This window comes from Rhinopithecus roxellana, chromosome 15, assembly GCF_007565055.1.
Source record: "Rhinopithecus roxellana isolate Shanxi Qingling chromosome 15, ASM756505v1, whole genome shotgun sequence".
NCBI lineage: Eukaryota > Metazoa > Chordata > Mammalia > Primates > Cercopithecidae > Rhinopithecus > Rhinopithecus roxellana.
The window spans coordinates 2626655-2649726 of NC_044563.1; the positions used below are offsets into that span (position 1 = coordinate 2626655).

The 23072-nt window shown below is 52.8% G+C and overlaps 1 protein-coding gene and 1 non-coding gene across 8 annotated transcripts in view; both read right to left on the reverse strand.

The window, feature by feature from the left end:
- CARS1 (cysteinyl-tRNA synthetase 1) overlaps positions 1–19878 on the reverse strand; it is a 55559-nt gene extending 35681 nt beyond the window's left edge. Inside the window, exons 1-8 of one of the 7 annotated variants that reach the window (XM_010382077.2) lie at positions 19760–19835; positions 17224–17330; positions 10547–10795; positions 4563–4654; positions 3294–3382; positions 2231–2327; positions 1614–1712; positions 470–619 (exon numbers count right to left, since the gene is read on the reverse strand). In XM_010382077.2, the coding sequence (XP_010380379.1) occupies positions 470–619; positions 1614–1712; positions 2231–2327; positions 3294–3382; positions 4563–4654; positions 10547–10795; positions 17224–17233 (786 nt within the window). In that variant the 5' untranslated portion in view covers positions 17234–17330; positions 19760–19835. Of the gene's footprint in view, positions 1–469; positions 620–1613; positions 1713–2230; positions 2328–3293; positions 3430–4562; positions 4655–10546; positions 10796–17223; positions 17331–19759 lie in introns of all 7 variants that reach the window. The other 6 variants (XM_010382076.1, XM_010382083.1, XM_010382081.2 and 3 more) reach the window with 6 other exon arrangements.
- Positions 11157–11319, reverse strand: LOC115893806. Its single transcript, XR_004053854.1, has one exon. It is a non-coding gene; the product is annotated as a U1 spliceosomal RNA (small nuclear RNA).
- Positions 19879–23072: the final 3194 nt, after the last annotated feature.

The following is a 23072-nucleotide window of genomic DNA, read 5'->3' on the forward strand; positions in this document are numbered from 1 at the left end:
TGAAGGAGATCTTGGCAGGGGCAGCAGAGCTGGTCAACGTGAAGGCCCCAAGCTCAGTAGGCACCCACAGGCCTCAATTCTCAACTCATTGGTAATCCCTGCTCCTCCTTCTCCAGTGGGTGTGGGGAGAGTCCACTGGAGAATCCTGGAACACTTCCACAGAAGGCGGCCTCCCCACATTCCAAGTGCACCTCCTGCCTATCTGATGGGAGTGCCAGGAGGGTGTGGATCCCGAGTCTCCTTCCAGCGGCACAGGCTCTGCACCCAGGAAATGCGGCAAGAGGGTGTGGGAGGGGAGGGGCACTGACTCAGCCACCACGGAACAGGGCCACCTGCCACAGTGGAGCTACAGGAGACACAGCGTGTCTTCCACTAAGACAAACTGTGGAATCAATCCGCGCACACAGATCCATCTCTGCACAGCCCGACGTGAGCCGAAAGGGCTGGCTGGAGACGTGTGAAACCTCACCTCCACACAGCTGTTGACTTCCTCTCCCGTGAGTCTGGACTGCACAGCTTTCTCAAGCGGTTCTGTGGCAAGCTGCACTTCGTGCTGAATCCGTTCGAGCATCTGCTTTTTATCAGGATCCGTGGTCTCATTTAATTTTACTGAAAATGGCTACAACCATAAAGACATGTCAAACCTATTAGATACTGTTCAGCAAAACCCCAAGTTCATAAAGGTGATTCCAGGTAGAAAACAGACCAGTTTTTCCCATGGCCCCATAGAGATAGAGAAGTTTGCACCCCAAGTGGCAGGGCAGTAAGTAACTAAGGGAGACTGAAGCACCCCGCTCAGGAGCTCCTGGTACTGCCCTCTCACGTGTGCCCCTGGACAGGGCACCTAACCTCTCTGTGACTCAGTTTCTCCAATGCAAAATGGGTGTGAAGCAGTATTTCTAGGGCTGTTCTGGGGATGAGGAAAAGTGGGCCACCCAGTGGGTTCTGAGGTGTGCTGCAGACACCTCCATCAAGAAGGCACTCAGGCCTCACTGACCTAAAAGATTGCTAAGCTCTAATTTCATTCCTGTTTTTAAGTCCAGAGATAAAATGCCATAAACATATCTGTAATGATTACTGTTATTACTAAGGATATTTAGTAGACAGTAAAGTGACCTATTCTTACTATTGTCATAAAAATAACTATATAATAATGGTTACTCAGAATGAAAATACTAGAGAGAACTAACTTCTTCAAAAGATTCTGGAAATTTACAGTATCACCAAATTAAAAAGCTTAGCATAGCTTTTGTATCTCAGGCAGAAGTTTCTGATTTAGTTGTGACCTTGGCATTGAAAATTAGATAGCAATATTGGTAAGCATTTTTATAAGTGTAATTAGTGGCACCGTGATGAATTCAGTTGTTTTCCTATAAGTGGTAGGAAGGTCACCTACCCTCCACTCCACCCCAGTGCATCTTTCCTGGTGACTTTGTCACAGGCCAGGGGACCTTACCTATCGAGACTTCAGTGCCCCTGATGGAACTGGCTTGAGTAACATACACTTTGTGAAAGCCTGTGAGACTGACACTACCCTAGGGACAGTAACCTACAAAGGACCGAGAAAAGAAAGCACAGGGTTTGGTTTCTAGAGCAGACAGCAAGAGGCCCACCTTCAGGGCAGCCTGAACATCCTCCAAGAGCTGTGCCGCTTCAGGCCTCTTCTCCAGATACTGCTCGAACAGGTAGTTCTGCCGGGCCCTCTTGATGATCTGGGGAGGGAAGGCGGACATTGGGGAGTGAAGCTTGGAGCCCAGCTGCATCCCTCTGCAGCAGGCCACTCTCTCCCTTGGCCAACTCTAAGTGAGGGTGAGGGTGGTGGCAGACAACTGTGGGCCCCAGACATGCATACCATCATCAAATAGAAACACCACCCTCCATCTCCCACCTGCCAAGTAGTGCCCAAGGCCTAATGTGATTTTTGTGACGCTTAACGAAATGAGCCCCGGGGGCCCCAGCTTCCCCTGCAAGCCACATGTTGAAGTGCGTGCTATGGGAGGCCTTCCTTCTGCACAACACCAGGGGCTACTGACCCCTGAGCAACATGCAGGTTTCTAACCTGTCTGAGCATCATAGAAATGATATCAGCAGCATAAGTGGTAATATTAACTCATCGAGGGGATGAAAATGTTTATCAGCTCAAAACACAAGCTAGCTCAAACCTACATTATTATTTTATTTACTTCTGCAAAAGTCCTATCTTCTTTCACACCATCCAAATTCCCTTTACCTTGTCGTCAATATCCGTAATGTTCATGCAATAAAAGACATCAAATTTGAAGTAATCTTTCAACACTCTTCTCAAGATATCAAAAGAGATGTAGGACCTAAAGCAACGAAAAAACATTTCCAGACCAGACAATATGTACAGCTGAACCTCCAACAACACAGGTCTCAGCTGCACGGGCCCATTTATACATGATTTTCGCTGCCACCCCTGAAACAGCAAGAACCCCCTCTTCTCCTCCTCAGTCTACTCAACGTGAAGATGGCAAGGAAGATGACCTTCATGATGATCCACTTCCACCTAACGAATAGTAAATATATGTCCTCTCCCTGAAGATTTTCTTCATAATATTTTCTTTTCTCTGGCTTTCCTTATCGTTAGGAATACAGTATGTAATGTATATACAAAATATGTGTTCATTGACTGGCATGCTATTGGTATGGCTTCTGGTCAACAGGAGGCTATTTTAGTAGTGAAGTTTTTGGGGAATCAAAAGTTATGTGTGGGTTTTCAAATGTGCAGAGGGTCACGCCCTCTACCCTCCAGGTTGTTCAAGGGTTGACTATACGTGTCCTTGGCACTGCAACTAAAACATGAACAAATAAAAGGACTCTGTGGCATCTACAGCCAGCTACTCATCAGGAGCTACAGCCATGACCATCCAGTGGTCAGGGGGGTCACAGCCAACTCAGCCTCAGGCCTGTCAGGTCTGAGTGTCACGGGAACTCAGCATCTGGGGACCCCCAACAGAGCCTGAGGGATGAGAGAAAACTTTAAGGTACGTGAGAAAAAGTGCCTAGGTTGAGTCCAGCATGTTAGCAGTAGGGCTATGGACATTTTGTTTTTGGTGATCTGCAGTCTTTCTGCAACGAATATGGATTACTTATGGAATTAAAATTTTCATCATAAAAATAAGAGAAGAAATTCAGGCTTGATTCCTCAAATCTCAGGTCTCTGTAGCAGATCTAAGATTTTTGTGGACCTAAGATTCCCGCTGCACATCCCAATGGTTCTGACTTCTGTGTACAACTGCAGAAGCCGCAGGGACACTCCACAGTGGACCTACCTGGCGTGCCCCATGTGAGATGCGTCATAGACGGTTGGCCCACAGCAATACCACGTCACCTTTTTCCCATCTTGAGGTATGAACACTTCCTTTGTTAGGAATGAAGGAATGACGATCACAAGAAATGCAAGAAACACTGCACAGGATTACCAAAAACAGCAACAAACATCACAGTGTGGTTTGTGTTTTGTGTAAACAATTCAACAGAGACCATTTTGTTTTATTGTGAAAAGTCACAGTCTCAGTGGGAGCCCAGTGAGATGTACGGCACCTCCCACCGACTGAGCCCTGGGTGGGTGGAGCCTCCTCCTCCGTGGGCTTCTACTCACCTATGGAGGGAGGCTATAAAGGGAATCCATGATCTTATTTATTGCTGAAATGCTGCTTATTTAACAATAACACAGCTAATATTTACTGAGTACCTACCATGTGCTAGGCCCTGAGTTAAATACTCAATACGTAGTACACTCTAGGATGCAGGTTATGTCATTTTCTTTTAACAGATAAAGAAACTGAGGCAGACAGCACTTGGCCAGGGTCAGTCCCTGTTGGAGGAGCCCGGCTTGGAAGCCAAGAGCCCTGAATCGTGGTGCTGCTCACCACTGTTCTGGCACCACCCCCCAACATCCCAGCATCCTCAGACCTCTCTGGGGGCAGTATCCTCAACCAGTTTCCCAAGGAAGGCCATGAACTCCCTCACACCTGACTCTGTCTGCCAAACGTGCTCCCTGATGGAAATCCAAGGACCCCCGGCCAGAGTCTGGTCTGGAATCTCTGGAGTCACTGGCCATGCCCTGAGCCAAGCAAACCATGCAAACTCCATTCTGTTAGGAACCAATCCTGCCTTCTTCTCAAAACCTGCTGTGCTCCCAACAACATCCAGCCGGTTTACAGTTTTGCCCATACTGCTTGGCTCACATGGTGACACCTGCTGCAACCACATGTCCTCCTGAAAGGCCTGGCTGTGGATGACCTCAAGTATTCACAGTTGGGCAGAGTCCGAGAGACAAGCCAGGGTGATCCATGCCCAGAAGCCATGGGCAGGCTGCCACATGAGGCGTGATCCTTCATGTGTCTGAGTTTCAGAGGACAGCTCTGCCCCCGGGCCACAGCGATTCTAACATGGAAGTGACTGAAGGATCTTAAACCTGGATTTATGGAACTCCAGAGCCCAACACAAGGAATGGAGAAGTCTGTTGTGTGACAAGGCACAGGGGCCGTCCTGCCTCCCATCGTGTGCATGTACCACAGCATCTGTGTCCTCCTTACCTTGTTCCTGGTGAGGCTGTTGTAAAGGTGGAGTCTGCATGGCTGGGTCCCAGCAGGAGGGGACCACTGGGGCTGCACACGTCGGCCTTTACCTGGGAGGCGAAGAGAGCGGGGTCAGGGTCCAGGGTCAGCACCAGGAAGTGCAAGTCACCTCTTCGTCTGGAGACTTGGTTTTTACAACAGGACTATAGTTTTCCATGAAATTTACACGACATGAAACCACATGAACCTCGGTCAACATCACGCAGGTCAAAGACAATTGCATCTTTCTTTTTTTTTAAGATGGAGCCTCGCTCTGTCGCCCAGGCCGGAGTGCAGTGGCGTGATCTCGGCTCACTGAAAGCTCCGCCTCCTGACAACCATGTGTTTCTTTTGCTTTCTCATATTCTGTATGGCAGCATACCCCAGTAACACCCTTAGAACCCCAGAAGCACTGAGGAATGCCTACACAGCATGCTCAGCACACTCCACTGCTCTTCAAATACTGGCCCCTTGCTGGCAGTGAGCACGCCACCACCTGGCACTCCTGGGTCAGTCAGGGCTCAACACTGACAAGGTCTAGTCTGTGCCACCACAGTCCTGGGAACCTCCCCCTCCCAGAATCCCTCACCTGGACAAAGTGAGGATTCTGGGGACTCTTCTTGGGACAGAGGCCACCTCCAAGCCTCCAAGCCCTGGCAACAGAGGCCAGGAGTCAGAGCAGAAAGGACCCCACCGTGGCCACTGCCAGCAGGCAAGACTGGCTCCAGCCCAGCCCCTCCTTACCACTTCGGACACTGCAGAAGCGAGTGGCTGGCTCCCAGCTCTGGGCCCGCAGCCCAGCAGACTCTGATCCAGACACTGGGCTTCAAGCTCCACACAGGTCTATACTGCCTTCAGAAAGAACCTGAGCCCCTCTCAGCCCCCAGGCAGAGACCCTTGCCAGCTAGCCCCTCAGTGCAGTCACCTCCTCCTAGCCAGACTTCCCCAGTTGTTCCCCTCCACTCGCCTGCAGGCTGCCTGGGCTGCTCTGACCACACTGCTTCTAGGCCTGTCTTCCAACCTGGCATGAGGCTGTCCTTACACAACCTACATCTGGGACCCCTGAAGGGGCAGAGCTCTGTCCCTGGGGCCAGGGGCAGCCACAGGGTGATTATTCATCCTCGGAAACGTCAATCCTGCAAAGCTGGGTATGGAGGATGGTACCTGGTGACTTGGCCATTGTCTTCAGCTGGCTCCTGCCTGCCCTGCGCCCTCAGCACTTTCCTCCACAGTTGTCGCCTACAGGTCCAGGTTCTGTATTATGCTCTGCTGGACACCTCTGACCCCAGCTGGTGCCTGGCCCTGGGAAGGGTTTCACATGTCTTTGCTGAGTGGCACCAGGAAGGCCTACAAGATGGATACTCCTGGCACTGACCTGTGCCCACCCCAGCAGGTCGCCTGGCAGCTCACCAGGGTGCTCGCATCCTGCCTCCTCCTGTCCTTGGTTTCTGTGCCAGAGAGTCTGGCAGCATGGCCAGCAAATCGCCACACAGCGATCACGGGGAAGTTGGTCCTGGGCACCAGCCATCTCCTGACCTCCTGGCTCTTGCTTGGGCCACAAAAGCCAGGACGGCAGACGCTGATGACAAACAGGCCAAGGGCAGGAAGGAGGGCAGGCTGCAGTATGTGTGTCTGGGCAGGAAGGGAAGTGTGGGCAGATAGGAGATGGGGCAGGAGATGGAGAAAGGTCCAGTGCTCAGCAGCAGCCCCCACTCTAGGTGAGTTCCAGCAGTCACAGGTGGTCAGATTCTAAAGCATAGGAAACCCCCAATCCTAATCAAACATCATGTGCTTATTGAGGCCAAGTGTAGCTTGGCCTCAGTTTACGTTAAATGCCTCCCAAGCCCTTGAAGGAGAATCTCACTCAATGCCTGCAGGCATTCAACCGGTCACTCTAGGATCCCTCACTCTCCTCCCTCCCTAAGACCCTGGAGCTCCTTCCATAGGACACTGCTGCCATCTCAGACAGCTGGAGACACTGCCCAGAAACACAGCCATGAGGCCACGGGATCATCACACTTGCCCTGCTATGACGAAAGGGCCCAGGGTTCCCAGGACTGAAAGTTCGTCCAAGAAGCCTGGCCACAGCCAGCGTTCCAGCTCCCCGAAGGCTGCTACCTCCACACAGCTGGCGATGGGCTCCCCAGGAAATGGGTTACCAGGCCCAGATACACAAATTCAGATTTGCAAAAGGGAAGAACTGAGAGATACCACATAAGGACCCTTGCCCCCCGACTTTTTTCTTTTTTTAGACAAAATCTCACTCTGTCACCCAGGTTGGAGTGCAGCGGCACAATCACAGCACACTGCAACCTCCGCCTCCCAAGTTCAAGCGATTATCCTGCCTCAGCCTCCCGAGTAGCTGGAACTACAGGGGCCCGCCACTACGCCCCACTAGTTTTTGTATTTTTAGTAGAGATGGGGCTGCACCATATTGGCCAGGCGGGTCTCGAACTCCTGACCTTGTGATCTGCCTGCCTCAGCCTCCTAAAGTGCTGGGATTACAGGCGTGAGCCACCGCACCCGGCCTGTGCTTTTGTTTCTTTGGAAAAAATGAACACACATTCATCGATTCCACAGTCCCACCCTGACCTGAGAGATCCAACAACAGAACAACTATGAACCGCTCGTGAGAGACATGCCTTCAAAACAGGGATGTGGGAGGCTGAAGATAAAACGATGGAGAGAGAAGCCAGGAAGTGGCAAGCAGTGTCTGCCTACATCACATCAGATGCAGACAGGACCAAGCAAGGGGCTCACGGAGAGAAATCAGGACCAAGCAAGGGGCTCATGGAGAGAAGTCACGACCCAAGCAAGGGGTTCACAGAGAGAAGTCAGGACCCAAGCAAGGGGTTCACGGAGAGAAATCAGGACCAAGCAAGGGGCTCACGGAGAGAAATCAGGACCAAGCAAGGGGCTCACGGAGAGAAATCAGGACCAAGCAAGGAGTTCATGGAAAGAAGTCAGGACCCAAGCAAGGGGTTCACAGAGAGAAATCCTTCATCAGGAAGTTAAGGGTCCTCCATCCGAGGGGTGAGAGCAACACCAAACCTTCACGTTCATAAAACCACGGCCTCGGCATCTGACAGACCCACACCCTCCTCAGTGAAGGGTGTGCCTGACACTCCTTCCCAGGGGGGCAGGCAGAAGCCGGCAGGCTGCAAGGGCTGAGCCTCCACTGTGGGCGAGAAGTGCCCAACAAGTTCAACGTCCTGATATCCAGTGGACCTCCGTGCTGGAGGCTGGCGATCCAGGGAAGGGATCCCCCTGGAAGGGGTCTGGTTTCACAGGAATAGAACCCTGGGGGTTAAGCAGAGCCTTTCCTTTTTTTTTTTTTTTTTTTTTTTCCCTGAGACGGAGTCTCACTCTGTCGCCCAGGCTGCAGTGCAATGGCACGATCTCGGCTCACTGCAAGCTCTGCCTCCCAGGTTCACACCATTCTACTGCCTCAGCTTCCCGAGTAGCTGGGACTACAGGCCCCCACCACCATGCCCAGCTAATTTTTTGTATTTTTAATAGCGATGGGGTTTCACTGAGTTAGCGAACATGGTCTCAATCTCCTGACCTCATGATCCACCCGCCTGGGCCTCCCAAAGTGCTGGGATTATAGGCGTGAGCCACCGCGCCTGGCCAAGCACAGGCCTTCCATGTCTGAGAAGATCCCTCGGGCTGCTGAGGCCCATGGTCTCGGAGAAAGGACACAGAAGGCACATGGGAGGGGCTGGTGACAGGCGGGCATGCTGAGGGCCGGACACGGGCACATTTGATGCTGCTGGGATGGCCAGCAGAGGTGGAAGGGTGAGCAGGACGAGGGGCACGTGGCCTACCGTGCCAGGAGGGAAGGTGCATACTTGGGGAGTATGAGCAATGGAAATGGAGGGCGTTCCCACTCAGTGGGGGCAGCGGCTCTGATTCTCACAGCTACATGGAGGGAGATCCACAGCTACCGTCATCCCAGGGACATGAGAGAGGACACTCCACTGGACTCCATGGCGCCTCGGACCCACTCGAGGTCACTGGATGCTCTAGCAGTCCCAGGCTCCAGTTCCCACCTCCCTCTTCAGCCCCTGCTCAGTGTACACTAAGCTTGAGTGAGGGTCGCCTGACATAATGTCCATCATTCCTGGCACAAGCAGTCCCTGGCAGCCTCTTGGGCAGCCTGGGTGATGAGGGGATTTGGAACCTGGGGAGGGTACAACAACTCCATTAGTGCTATCCACGGTCCATTCTGTTACACAGCAACATGGCTCTGCTTCCTCTCTGTAGGTTAAAAGGTGTTTGCAGGAGCAAAACCCTTCCTTCATCTCACAGTGTGGATGGAGGCTTGTGCCTGTACCACTCTTTCAACAAGTCCCTATGAGGGAAAACTGGACAGGCCACTGCTGAGCTGGAGGTATGAGGCCCACTCCACCCCCTAATCCCGCCCCTCTCTGGCTGTGTCTTGGAACGGCACATGGCAGGGGCAACAACCTGACACCGGAGCACTTGGAGAGAAGGCACCTCATAGCACAGGTGTCACCTGGGTGACCACACTGGAGGGTCAGGCAGGAATGGCTACATGGGGAAGGAGATGACCTGCACAGCAATGGCCTCCACCCTATGCTGGGGAAGGAGTGTCTGCTGCAGAGTTATCCAGAAAACACAGCCCCTAGGAGATGTGACATCCCCACCTCCACCCTGGTTCAAACAGTGGTCTAGCAGAGGCCTGACCCATGGCAGAGTAGCTGGGACTACAGACGCCCACCACCATGCCCAGCTAATTTTTTGTATTTTTAATAGCAATGGGGTTTTCATAGCAATGGGGCAGAGGCAGGGTGGCATGTTCCAAATCCCAGGCCCCAAAGGAGTCTGGAGAAGCCCTCAAGAGGCTGCCAGGTACAGCCAGGACCACCAGGGCACAAAACCTGCCCCCACATGAAGGTGGAGGAGTGCCCACAGCCACAGGAGGAGCTGAGCCACCCAAAGGCATACTTCAGTGATGATGACATGGAGCCCCCTCAGATTTGCCACAGTGACAAAGCCATGCAGGCACCCCAAGAGTATCTCCCTCAGATAACCACAGCCACGTTTCCCAGACACAACCAGCACTCACTCACAGGCTGGAGCTATGGGACAGACATCATCTCAAAGAGAAAAAATGACTTATTTCTGATTTTTAAAAAGTTCAATGTCAATTAATACTTTAGGATTCGCTGGGCGCAGTGGCTCACGGCTGTAATCCCAGCACTTTGGGAGGCTGAGGCAGGTGGATCTCGAGGTCAGAAGATCCAGACCATCCTGGCTAACACAGGGAAACCCCGTCTCCATTAAAAATACAAAAAAATTAGCTGGGCGTGGTGGCGGGCGCCTGAAGTCCCAGCTACTCAGGAGGCTGAGGCAGGAGAATGGTGTGAACCCGGGAGGCGGGGGGTGCAGTGAGCCAAGACCGCGCCATTGCACTCCAGCCTGGGCGACAGAGCGAGACTCCACCTCAAAAAAAAAAAAAAACAAAAAACAAACAAACAAACAAAAAAAAACAGAAAAACTTTAGGATTCAACGATTTTAAAGCTGGAGGATAGACACGCTGCAATCTTATGGAAAAAATAAAGAGAAAGAACTGAGTCAACCAGAGCCAGGCACAGCCTTAGCTAAAAATCACAAGGCTAGGGCCCGTGGCCTGGGCATGCTACATGGAACCCCAGAGCCGCAGCAGCTCTGCACCCCACCACCTCAGGCAATTCTGCCACAATAGTGATGTGAACATCTCGCTCCTGAATACCCAACTCCACAGGGTATGATTTTATCCCAACCTCCACCCAGCGAGCGCTGGATCTGCCCATCCAGGCCACTTGCTCGAGACACACTTGGGCGAGGTTCCCTCTGAGGTATCCACAGATGCCAGGTAAGCACCAGGGTGAGGGAGAAAGCCCTTGACCTTGGGGGGAGAGGTTCTAATGGCCAGGGAACCCACTCTGTTACTCACTTGCTTGGAGCCTGTAGGGCTGGCCTTTGCCACAGGGGCTACCCAGGAGCGCTTCTATGTGCCTGAACCACCGAGCCACGTGGAAGAGCTGGGGGTCAGCAGGCGGGGTCGAGAGCTGCCTGAACGCGTCCACGTCTGCCTGGGACAGTGAGTACCCCTGGACATAGCTACGCGTGCTGAGGTGCTCGTTCAGGGCTTGTGCCCTGGCTGCCTCGTCACTAATGCTCAGAATGGACCTGTAGTCAGGAGCTGCAAAGACAGAGGGCACACGGTGTCAGGCAGCAGGCAGGCAGCCCAGAGGCCGCCAGGCAGAACTCAGACAGGGACCAGGGGATGGCACGGAACCAAGGAAAAAGGTGCTCAAGCCCTTCCCTGGACGCCAAACATCCAGAACAGGCAAAGGGACGGGGCAGCGCGTCGACTGGGGTCGGGGAAGTGACTACCTAACAGGTATGGACGGATTTCCTCTTGAGTGATGAAATGCTTTGGAACTAGACAGAACTGAAGGCTGCATGACAACATGGTGCACCAAATACCACGGAATTATGCACTTTCCATTTTATGTCATATAAATTACTTAGTTTTTAAGTTTTTAATTTATTTTTTCTATCAGGGAAAGCACAAAACGGATTCCACACTATCACAAATTGTGCAATTCAGTTTCCGATATTTGTGGAAATCACAGGGGTCAGCCCATCTGGAGTGTAATGGATAAGCCTCGCCTCGGGAGAGCTGCCTACACCATCGTGGTATCCCTCCTGCCAGGTAAGTACGTTACGTTACGTGAATTTTACCTCAATGTTTTAAAACTCACAACAAAAATCTCCCAAACCAAACCAACTTCAAGTCTCTTTGCCGCAGTGGCACCCTCTCCCTCTGGGTGCTGGGGGATGAGGGGTAGGGAGAACCCCACATTGACAACGTGTGCCATTTACACCCCTGTACCAAGAGACAGCTGGACTCTAGCATGCCTTCTGCAGGTCAAGGCCACAGCCTCAGGAGGACTGAGCCCCCTCAAAGGACCAGCCCAAGAAAGCACAGGGCTGCCAGGATAACGTGGCTGCTCCAGCCAGCTTCACCTGGCCCCTGGCCCCTCGCTCCAGGCCCCAGCCTCCTTCCTTAGAGCCTTCAAAGTAGTAAGCATGCACCTCCACCACTCAGGTGTGTCACTCAAGGACCCAAGAGCCGCTGTTCTGCATGTCACCATCGGGAGGAGCAGCAGAACCCTAACTTTCACCACTGCCAGCTGTAGACAAGGCTGCCTCGGCACATGCACGCTGACCAGCCCCATGGCATTGTTCACTCGAGCCCCTGCTCACCCTCCTTCTCCTCCTTCATTCTCCCTCTATTTTTTATTTTTATTTATTTATTTTTATTTTTTAGAGACTGGGTCTGACTCTACTGCCCAGGCTGGAGTGCAGTGGTGCAATCAAGGTTCATCACATCCTCAAAATGCTGGGCTCCAGTGATCCTCCAGCCTAAGCCTCCTGAGTAGCTGGGACTACAGGCACATGCCACCAGGCCCAGCTAATCATTCTCCCTTTAAATTCAAAAGTCACCTCTGCTGAAGCGGCAGGGAGTGTAGCCCCTTCCCTTGCTGTCAGGAATTAGGGAATAAAATCTGTCTCACCATTCTAAGGAATATCTGCCTGCAATTACCTCCGACACCAGAGTTGGGGACCAGGTGCTGTGTCCACAGCCTACCTCCCTAAAGTGGGGGCACAGCAGGCAGATGGTACCATGTTTCCGGCCAGGGGAGGGAGTCTGGTTCCTGAGCCCATGAGCACAAGTGCATCCAAACCTTGAACCAGTGATTGTGCTTGCTGAGAGAACTGCGGGAAAAGGACCAATGCTTGCTCCTTCCACACAGACACCCTCCCACCCCAGAGTTCACTCAGGGTGGGAAAACACATGTCTGGCCATCCCTTCCTGGGCACAAGCTGCCCGACATCACGGCCATGCAGTGTGGATGACCTGCATGTCACAGTCCCCCTCTCTGCCCTCTCCCATTTCCTTTTGTCCCCCATCTCTGTGTTTACTCCCTGGCACAGAGCCAGAGTCACCCCAACCAGACCCACGCAGCTTCTGAAAACAGAGAGCAGAGTGTGTTGTGGGGGTAACTGCACACAAATGCCTCTCTCTGCTTTGCCTAGGCTGGGGAAAACCCTTAGTGTCAGGCCAATAACTGGCATTTCCGACAACGCTGTGGTGTCAGCAAAGATGAGTCAGAACGGAGTGCACAGCTGCAGCAGCAAGAATGTCCCCCTGGGTCGAGTTCTTCACCCGCCAGGGAGCCCACGGAGCCACGTGATGCCCCAGGGCCCGGCCTCCATGGCTGCCGGAGAGGATATCCTGAAGCCACCTGCAGTAAAGGGGTGGGCACTGTGTGGGAAAGCCTTCCTGAAGTCTCAACATGGATGCAGGGCTTAAAATGACTTCCTGGGATGACTCTCGCTGCTGGGATGATGAGTGCAGTGTCCCTCTAACTTGCCCTGCTTCCCTCCCCCTGCACGGAGCCACCAGCCCATCTGATTCCAATAAGATGGCCACCCACTCCAAGCAGCCAGAGGCACCCAGAAGCAAAGCTCTGGGCACACTCTCTAGCCAAAACTGGAATCACACCCCTTTATGAGTTATCCTTACGAGCACCTATAGCCAATCCATGGGAGGATCCAGGGCCTCTAACTCAACAGGTTTTGGACTTGAGAGCCAGCCTTTGTCACCTGGATTCCTGCAAGTCAGACACCGCCACCTGTAGCCAGCATGGCTCTCCCCTCACAGCCACAGGGCTCCTGCAGCTTTGCTGAAAAGGGAAAGTTCACATTACTGTCCCCTAACACCCACCTCGCCAGCAGCACAAGCCCGTCCTCATGCTGGCCATGGGCCCCCACCTGGCTCTCCATACCCTGGTCACGGGTCCCCTCCACCTGCTGCTCCTTTTTTAGGGGGAATGCTCCCCAGACACCAGCAGGCCCCTTAATCCTTCACAGCTCTGCTGGGTGCTGGCTTCTCCACCAGGTCTTCAAGGACTCTCAGTCCATATGGTGCCCGCCTCTAGACCCCGAGTCTGGCTGCTGTTTCTCTCCACAGCACCCCTATCTAACATGTGCACGCGTTTCTTTCCTTTACCATCTGCCCCACCGCTCCATCTACCTTAGTCACTGCTTGATCTTCAGCATCTCCAACTGAGCGTGTGACATTCCAGATACCAGCTAACGTTGCCGAGGGAACAGATGAGTGGACAGCAGAATGGCACCACAGAGTGCCTGCCACCGGTGGTGGGCTGGCGTTCCCCTATGGCACTGGGCCTCACGCACGCTTCTCAGAAGGACACCTGCACAAGGACCAGTGCTGGGAACCGGCCACAGCCTCTGCTGCTTTGAGCCCCCAAGGGCTTGCTTAGCAGGAGCCCTGCTGCCCAAAGATACCAGAGACACAAGAACAAGTCACTTTTCACTTCAGCTCTTCCAACAGTCCAAGGAAAGAGAAACACAGGGGCGGACTCTGGCCCCGCTGAAGGTGCCAGGGGGGTGCTGGGAGCCCTTGAGGGCCTGTGAGCTCAACTGCCCCATCCCCACAGTTACAGGCCCAGTGTCAGCACTGGCACTGCCGGGGCTTCCCTCTGAGAGAGGAAGGAGGCTGCTTACATGGACATGCGCTCTCCTCCCAGCTGGAGATGAGACCAGGGAGGACGGAGGCGGAGGCAGACCCACCATGGCAGCTCCAGGCTCCCCAAAGCGAGGTCCTGGAAAACTAACTCTAAATAAATATCAGACTCCTACAAACTCTTTTGTAGAGCAACTTCCAACCAGGAGACTTCTAGTTTAGCTAGGATATTTCCCTCCAACAGCTCTGCAGCCGCCAGCAGTGGTCCCATTTCATGATAAAATGAAGTTCACTAAAGATTAGAGAACTTGCCAGAGGGATGGACAGAGCCGGAAGGTGAGCCTCGTCCCCTCATGGGTCAGGCCACAGTTCGAAAGCTGTTCCCCGATGCTGACCCTCCACACTCCTCTCCTGTCCCCTCCCTGAGCCTTGGTCTTCTGCAACTGCTCATGCCTGGGTTGGGCTAGACAATAGCAGCACCCTAAGAAACAGTGACACAGCGTCGGCTTCCAGCTCGGACAGCGAGCTGACAGGCATGCGCCTCTCACACTCAGAATCGATTCTGATGAAGAGACCACCAGCAACAGCCCGAACACTGACAGTGACGATGGTGGATGGTGGGGGGGGGGAGGTTACAGGTGATTTTAATTCCCTCTTTTTCCTCATTGCTCACATTTTCTGCGGTAAGCATCTGCTATTTTTAAAATGAGAACAACATAAAATGTCCTAACGGCTGCAGTGGCTTTTGAGTGCCGAGGAAGCAGTCTGGGAACTGAAGCTGCCGCAGATCCACTCTCTGGAGACCCGAGGGGCGGCCCTGACGCCCTCCAGGGCTGAGTGCCTACACTCACACCCATGGCGGCATTTCCTCATGGTAAAACACGCTCAGAACGTCCGCCTTGTACAGCTGCAGGCCATTAAGTCAAATTACACTTGTAAAATGTTTAAAAGCTGCCTGGCACAGAGTCAGGGGCCCCGCTTGCCATCATTATTATCATAATCGCTCTGGTATTATTAGTGTTCTGGTAATAGCCGCATGCTACACACAGAGAATTTCCTGGAGTTTTCCTGGGGATCACACACTCATTTTTATTTAATTAATTTTATTATTTTAAAAGTTTATTACCAAATCTGCCTTGATCTTGGATCACATCATTCTTAAATGTACCGTCTAGAGCAGCCTAGACTACTCATCAAAGGGGAACCAAGTCCACGCTTGAGAAGGATCTTCTCAGAGCAGAAAGGTGCTGGTGCCCAGGGAAGCAGAGGAGAACGATAGGCTTCCATGAGATGGACGCAGTCAGTCATTTGGGTAATTGTGGTAGCTGCATTTAAGTGTGTCTCGAGGAAACAAATAAAAATAGATCAGCTATCAAGTGGTCATGGGTTTGAGCCAAGCTGTGGTCTATCAGTCTGATGCTGAGATCAGATGAGAACACTTCTGAGCTGATGGAAAACCTCCCAGGGGCCGGTTCCTCGACACTGGCCCTCACCGTACAGCCTGCACACTCCGTGCCAAAACTCCTGCTCTGCCCCCATGGGAAGGAATGTCCACTTACCGGGTGACCTTGTAGTTCAGTTCATCAACACATTGAAGGACATGGCAATGTCCCAAAGATGGAGGGTGGTTATCACTGGCTACAAAGGTGGAGTCTCTACAGAACATTTATTGAAATCAAATGCAAGTACCAAGCAATCACTCAGCACAGATACCAAAACAAATCTACACCAAATGAACCACATCCCAGACACGCCAAACAACCATGGCAGTGCGGCCTCTCCCTCTCTCTGGCTCTTTCCTATCAGCATTTATTTATTTATTTATTTATTTATTTTATTTTATTTTATTTTTTGAGACGGAGTCTTGCTCTTGCCACCCAGGCTGGAGTGCAGTGGCATGATCTCAGCTGACTGCAACCTCCGTCTCCTGGGTTCAAGCGATTCTCCTGCCTCAGCCTCCCCAGTAGCTAGGATTACAGGCACCTGCCACCACACCCAGCTAATTTTTGTATTTTTAGTAGAGAGGGGGTTTCACCATATTGGCCAGGCTGGTCTCGAACTCCTGACCTCAGGTGATCCACCCACCTTGGCCTCCCAAAGTGCTGGGATTACAGGTGTGAGCCACCGTACCTTGCCTCCTATCGGCATTTAAACCTCTCCCGGCTGCCCTGTTTCTCTTCCTGCCTTCCCTTGAGGCTCTCCCAGCTCCACTCCAGGCATAGTCCTGGTCTGCCATCAGCAGCAGAATCTGGGGGCTCCATAGAAGTCACATTCTTGCACCCACCAGAGACCTGCCAAATCAGAATCTCTGGGGTGGGCCCAGCAAGTAAGGTTTAAACTAGCTTCCTCATGGATGGGCAGCTCGCGAAAATGCAGACCCTTTTACAGCAGGTCTGAGCTCCTAAGAAGTGCCTCGGTTTGGTGGGGTCTGCACCTCGCACTCACCCTGACCCTTTGCCCTCTGAATCTGCTACTTCTAAGGTCTCACTAGGGTCCTCATCTTGTGGGTGTCCAGGCATCACCTCACCCTGCAGGTTACTCCCTTTCTGCAAATGTTTCCCTGGTCCCACCCCGCCCCCCACCCTCTACAGCGGCTCCTCTTGGGTCCTTCCCAGTGACCCACTCCCTACCCAAGAAGTGCTCAGAAAGAGGACTGGAAAAAGCCCCAGACATGAATCGTGGGGAGGAGAGAGGGGCATGCACCCCTGCTCTCACCAACTAGGAGCCAACACCACCCACTCGCAGAGACCAGAGCCTCCTCCCACAGGTGAGGGCTCACTCACCCGCCCTGCCTCCATCTCTCCTAATCACCAGCCCGGGAGGTCCGGCTGTCACTCGTTCACAAAGCTGGCCCCCAGGCACCCTCTCTCACCCCCAAGAACGGCATCTCCATCTTCCTTCTTACTGGCAGGGAGGTTATTCCTTATTAGGGAAATCCAACATCCCTCACAGTGAGCCTGTGGGGTGATCAGACAGCCATATTGCCACCCAGAGCACCCACACTGGAAATGGCTTGATCTCTATCCCAAGGGTACTGCCTAAGACTCTTCGAATATCTGGAAATATGGTACCTGAGTTCATAGAGGAGCAAACATTTCATGCGGCTCTGGGGAACACATCGAAGGGCATCCGCTTCATTCTCGTCTGCCTTAACTCACTCGGTTGAGTTACTCTGAGTCTGAAGAGAATCATCAAAGGCAGCATAGCACAGTCGTTAAGGTCCCTACTGAGTCAGGCTGCCCAGGTTGGGAGCCTGGCTGTGCCTCTGGCTAGTCATGATGATGGACAGATTGCTTGACTTCTCTGAACCTCAGGGTTCTCATCTGTACAAGATGCCAGCAGCATCTTCCTCAAAGGGGTTCCTCCAAGGGTGGCAGGAGAGAACAGATGTAAAGCATTTAGAGCAGTGCCTGGCACAGACTCATGCTGAAAAAATGCTGGCTGTGTTATTATGAAGACCCTTGAATTAAACTATATAAAAATTAAACTATAAGTCTGACCTAATGAGTAGCCATCCAAGTGGTATCCCAAGTCTGTATGGAAAGGCCCTGAGGTAGGCTCCATCTACCCCAGAAATCTCAGAAACGAAACTCATCCTTCTGAAATAACCAGGCCCTTGGACAGGCATCAAGCCTATGCACCTTCAAGACTACAAAGGAGAAGCTGTACACCCAATGAGACATTGAAGAAGAAACAGACGTTCTGAGTCAACTTACGGAAGATGGTACAAAAATGAGGGCCTCCTTGAAAAATCTAGGAAGATGATCACTGAAAGCAACTACGATTGGATTTTATTTCCTGTTCTCATCTTTGAGAGGTGTGCGTGTGTGATGGGAGGAGCTGATAGTAAAGGGCAGGTGGGCCATGCCCTGGGGCAGAAGAACACCGGCTGGAGATGTTGTGCGCAGGCTGAGGACTGGGCAATCTGCCTGCTGCCCTCACAGCCGGGAGTGGGCAATCCCAAGCTATATGCCAAGCTCCAAAAAGAAGGCAACTCTTACAAGGCTCTGAAAACCTAAAATTCTGAAGCTATTTTTAAAAACAAGATATAAAACACTACTAATACGTCGTTTACGTTCACAAATGAACAAAAACACATTTTTACTTTGAAAACAAACAAGCTCTAGTTTTCAGCATGGACACAGCACTTACTGAGTGTGCCAGGCACTGTTCTAAGTCCTTCCCATCTATTAACTCATTTACGCTCCATGCTCCAAGGTAGGAGCCATTACCCATGGTTTGCTGTGAGGGGGGCGCAGAGCTGGGACCCTGGCCCTGCCAATGTGGTTCCAGAGTCGGGGCTGTTAACCACGATGCTGTTTTACAGGAATCTGGGTGACTTCTGAGGACTGCCTGGCTCTGGGACAGGTGGAGATGGTGCTGGAATCCAGGCACACAGGTAGGGTGGTAGGTGGCGTGCCTGGAAGGTGACTACCTCCTGCCACTAGGCACAAGAGTGTAGCCCTGTCATCTGGGTGTCCCCACGCCGCCAGATTACCCAGGTTGTCAGAACTACCTATCTATAACCCAATAAACTCTCAGGGGCAAAGGGCACCACCGGATGCCAAGGAAATCTTGGTGCAATCTAAACTGCGGATGGGGGCTGGAGGTATCTTAGAAGAACTTGCATCTAATTTTTGCAGCCAAGAAAATTAAAAACTAGACACTGAGAATGTTTCCTTTGGAAAGCCTGCTCCAGACTGTTAGGAATCGGGGCTTTCTGATTCAGTCTCTTGCCTTTTCAGCACCTAAAATTTTGCTTGAGGGACAGTGAGACAAGACCCACTGGTCTCTCGAGGTCTACCCGCTGGTGACATGAGTGACTGGGGGAGCTGACACAGCTGTGTCCCTGGGGAACCTCCCAGGTTGGCAATAAAGTGGGGCAGTAATGCTCTCACAATCAGCTTGCAGTGGACTGTCTGCGGAACTGGAGATGAAAGCCTTCGTAAAGCCCCAAGCCCTTTTACTGAGTGTACGCGTACCCCTGGCGTCCTCTGCCCCATTTCCCTAAGTACCAACCTCAGGTGCCATCCGCCCACCTCCCGGAAGCTGCCAGGTCTGGGCAGAAAACCAAAACAACCCTTGGGCCTTTGTCTCCCCCCCAAAGTCCAGCTGGGACAAGAGGGGGCGAGGGTCTGCCCAGGCACCGGCTGGGGAGAGGCTATTTGATGTAGGGCCACCTCCCGGGGTGAGGATGCAAGGGGACCTCGGCAGGAACCAAGTGAGGAAACTGAGGCTGGGTGGTCTGGGCAGCTCCCCGGCCGGGCTCGGGTCCCCGCGGGTCTGTGCTCCAGCCACGGGTCCGACGGACCCTCACGCAGGGGTCCCAGTGGCCGTCCCTCGGAGCCGGGCACCCGTTGTCATTCGGATCCTAGGACGTGCCACCCCTCGAACCTCAGGAGCCGCCGCCCCTTGGACCCGACGACTTACTGTCCCTCAGAACCCGGGCACTGCCGTCCCTCAGACCCCGGGCGCCTCCGCCCCTCAGACCACGGACACAGCCGCCCCTCAGACCCCAGGCACCCAGGCCCCTCAGACATAAGGACTCGCCGCCCTTCGAGCCGAGCACCCCAGCCGCCCTCAGCCCGGCCCGGCCGCGCCGCTCACCCTGCTGTCCGGAGGAACCTGCCATGGCTGGGAATCCCGGACCCACAGCTGGCGGCTACAGACACTTCCCAGAATCTGATGCAATCACCGCCCCGGAAGTCCCGCCCCGCGCCGGGCCCGTCTTCCGGGACACGCCCGGTCGCTAGGCAACCACCAGCGGCTCAGGCTGTCGCTGGCCCGGAGCATGCTGGGAGCTGTAGTTCAACCCCGGCGACCCGCTCTCCGGAGCATCGCGCGGCAAAGCGTTCAGTGTCCGTGCTGAGAGCAGTCAGTCCAGTCGCGGGGAGACAGGCACTAAAGACTGAGTGTCCTAAAATAGGTGTTTAAGTCACCATTGCACTAAGCGCCGTGAGGACCAGGCCCAGCCTGTAGGTCAGAGGCGGCCTCGGGGCTGGGTGTGAGACGGGATGGTTCCCAGGAGGCCGACCTGGAGCAGGGCCTGGGGATGGACGGGAAGCGCGCTCTAGACCTAGGGACCGCCCTGCCAATGACCCTGCGGAAAGCAAACCGTTATGAAGTGTTCCGTGAACAGGCTTCTCCATCTCCTTCTCAGACCCCATTCTGGAGCCATCCCCAACCCCATTAGGGCTCCTGCCTTCTGTGGGCATGATGTCATCTCCCAAGGATATCCCACCCAAGGTTCGTGCACCCACCCAAAATGAGAGGAAATGCTATTTGAGAAACAGAATTTTAGTATGTCAAGAAAAATTATTAGCCAGGAGTAGTGGCTCATGCCCGTAATCCTGGCACCTTGGAAGGCCAAAGCAGGAGGATCATTGAGTCCAGGAGTTTGAAGCTGCAATGAGCTATGATTATGCCACTGCATTCCAGCCTAGGTGACAGAGTGAGACCCTTTCTCAAAAAATAAAAAAATAAAAAATCTTCTAGTTACTTTTTGGAACCTCATGTCTAATTTCATAATAAATTCTAAGGCCAGGCGCGGTGGCTCACATCTGTAATCCCAGCACTTTGGGAGGCCAAGGTGGGAGGATCACAAGGTCAAGAGATAGAGACCATGCTGACCAACATGGTGAAACCCCGTCTCTACTAAAAATGCAAAAATTAGCTGGGCATGGTGGCGCTTGCCTGTAGTCCCAGCTACTGGAGAGGCTGAGGCAGGAGAATCGCTTGAACCCGGGAGGCGGAGGTTGCAGTGAGCCGAGACTGCGCCATTGCACTCCAGCCTGGCAACAGAGGGAGACTGTCTCAAAAAAATTTTTTTTTAAATACATAAATAAATAATTAATTAATTCTAAATTCTATTGGTGGCAAAAAAACAAAAACAAACAAAAACAAGAAGGAAGAGTTTGTTTACATTTCTGCAAAGCCCCTGTAGCGTGTGCCCTAACTGTGCCCAGGATGTGGGAGGCTCTGTGAGATCCCAACTGATCCCGAAGAAGGGACCAGGTCCAGGACTTAGGGGATGAAGGTCTGGCCAGGTCATACCATGACTCTCACGGTGCCTGTTGCTCACTCATCACTCTAGGACCATGAATCACCCAAGCCCAGCTCGGCCACATGCCTTCCTTGGAGAGGGAACCCGAGGCGCCCAGGAGAGTCAGAAGCCTCTTGGAGGTAAACAGTCGGCTAAGGCTTGCCCCACCCTTCCTTTTTCGCACTGAGAAGGCCTCCTGACATCAGGTCAGGCAAACCAGAGTTTGGCTGTAAGATCTGGGGTGAGTTTAACTTCTCTGAGCTTCCAGATGTCTTGTTTTTAAACCTGCAAAGTGGGGACAGGCGCGGTGGCTCACGCCTATAATCCCAACACTTTGGGAGACTGAGGCAGCCAGATCACTTGAGGTCAGGAGTGCGAAACCAGCCTGGCCAACATAGTGAAACCCCATCTCTACTGAAAAAAAAAAAAAAAAAAAAGTCTGCAGAGCAGAACTGGAAAACGATCACCTGCTCAGGTGGCCAAGCTGTGTCTAAGAGTGCTGCAGTGTCCAGCAGCAGTGGGTCCCGCCTCCTCGGTCGTGCTGCGTCCCAGCCCTACCACCAGGGCAAGGACACTCTCTGAACCTCAGCATCCCCCTGGTGTCGTAGTTCGTTGGGATGGCACATTGGGTCATAGGTTCTTATGGGTTGAATTATGCCTCTCCCAAAAGATGTGGAAGTCCTATAACCACCAGGACCTGTGGATGTGACCTTATATGGAAATAGGGTCTTTGCAGATGATAAAGTCGTAAGATGAGGTCATTAGAGTGGACCTTAATCCAGTATAACTGATACCCTTGTAAAAAGGGAAAATTGGCCAGGCATGGTGGCTCATGCCTGTAATCCCAGCACTTTGGAGGCCGAAGCGGGCGGATCACGAGGTCAGGAGATCGAGACCATCCTGGCTAACACGATGAAACCCTGTCTCTGCTGAAAATACAAAAAAATTAGCCGGGCGTTGTGGCGGGCGCCTATAGTCCCAGCTTCTCAGGAGGCTGAGGCAGGAGAATGGCGTGAACCCGGGAGGCGGCAGAGCTTGCAGTGAGCCGAGATCGCGCCACTGCACTCCAGCCTGGGAGACAGAGCGAGACTCCGTCTCAAAAAAAAAAAAAAGGGAAAATTTCAGCTGGGCATGGTGGCCCACGCCTGTAATCCCAGCACTCTGGGAGGCTGAAGAGGGAGGATGGCTTGAGCCCCAGAGTTTCAAGTTGCAGTGAGCTATGATTGTGCCACTGCACTCCAGCCTGAGTGTAGAGTGAGACCCTGTCTCTAAAATAAATAAATAAGTAAATAAATAAATAAATACACATATGTAAATTAATTAAAAAAATTTTTTTTCAGACGGAGTTTCACTCTTGTTGCCCAGGCTGGAGTGCAGTGGCGCGATCTTGGCTCACCGCCTCCCAGGTTCAAGATATTCTCCCGCCTCAGCCTCCCGAATAGCTGGGATTACAGGCGTGTGCCACCACAGCCAGCTAATTTTGTGTTTTTAGTAGAGACGGGTTTCTCCACATTGGTCAGGCTGGTCTCGAACTCCCGACCTCAGGTGATCTGCCCGCCTCGGCCTCCCAAAGTGCTGGGATTACAAGCATGAGCCACTGTGCCCGGCCAATTAATTACAATTTTTAAGTGGAGGAAATTTGGACACTGACAAGCAGGGAGGGTGCCATGTTAAGATAAGGGCAGAAATCAGGGCGATGCTTCTACAAGCCAAAGGGCACCAAGCATTGTCAGCAACTCACTAGAAGTCAGGGGAGAACCTGGGACAGATTCTCCGCCACAGCCCCAGAAGGAGCCCACCCTGCTGATGTCCTGACCTGAGACTCCCAGCCTCCAGAACTGTGAGACAATAAATCCTTATTGAAGCCCCCAAGCGTGG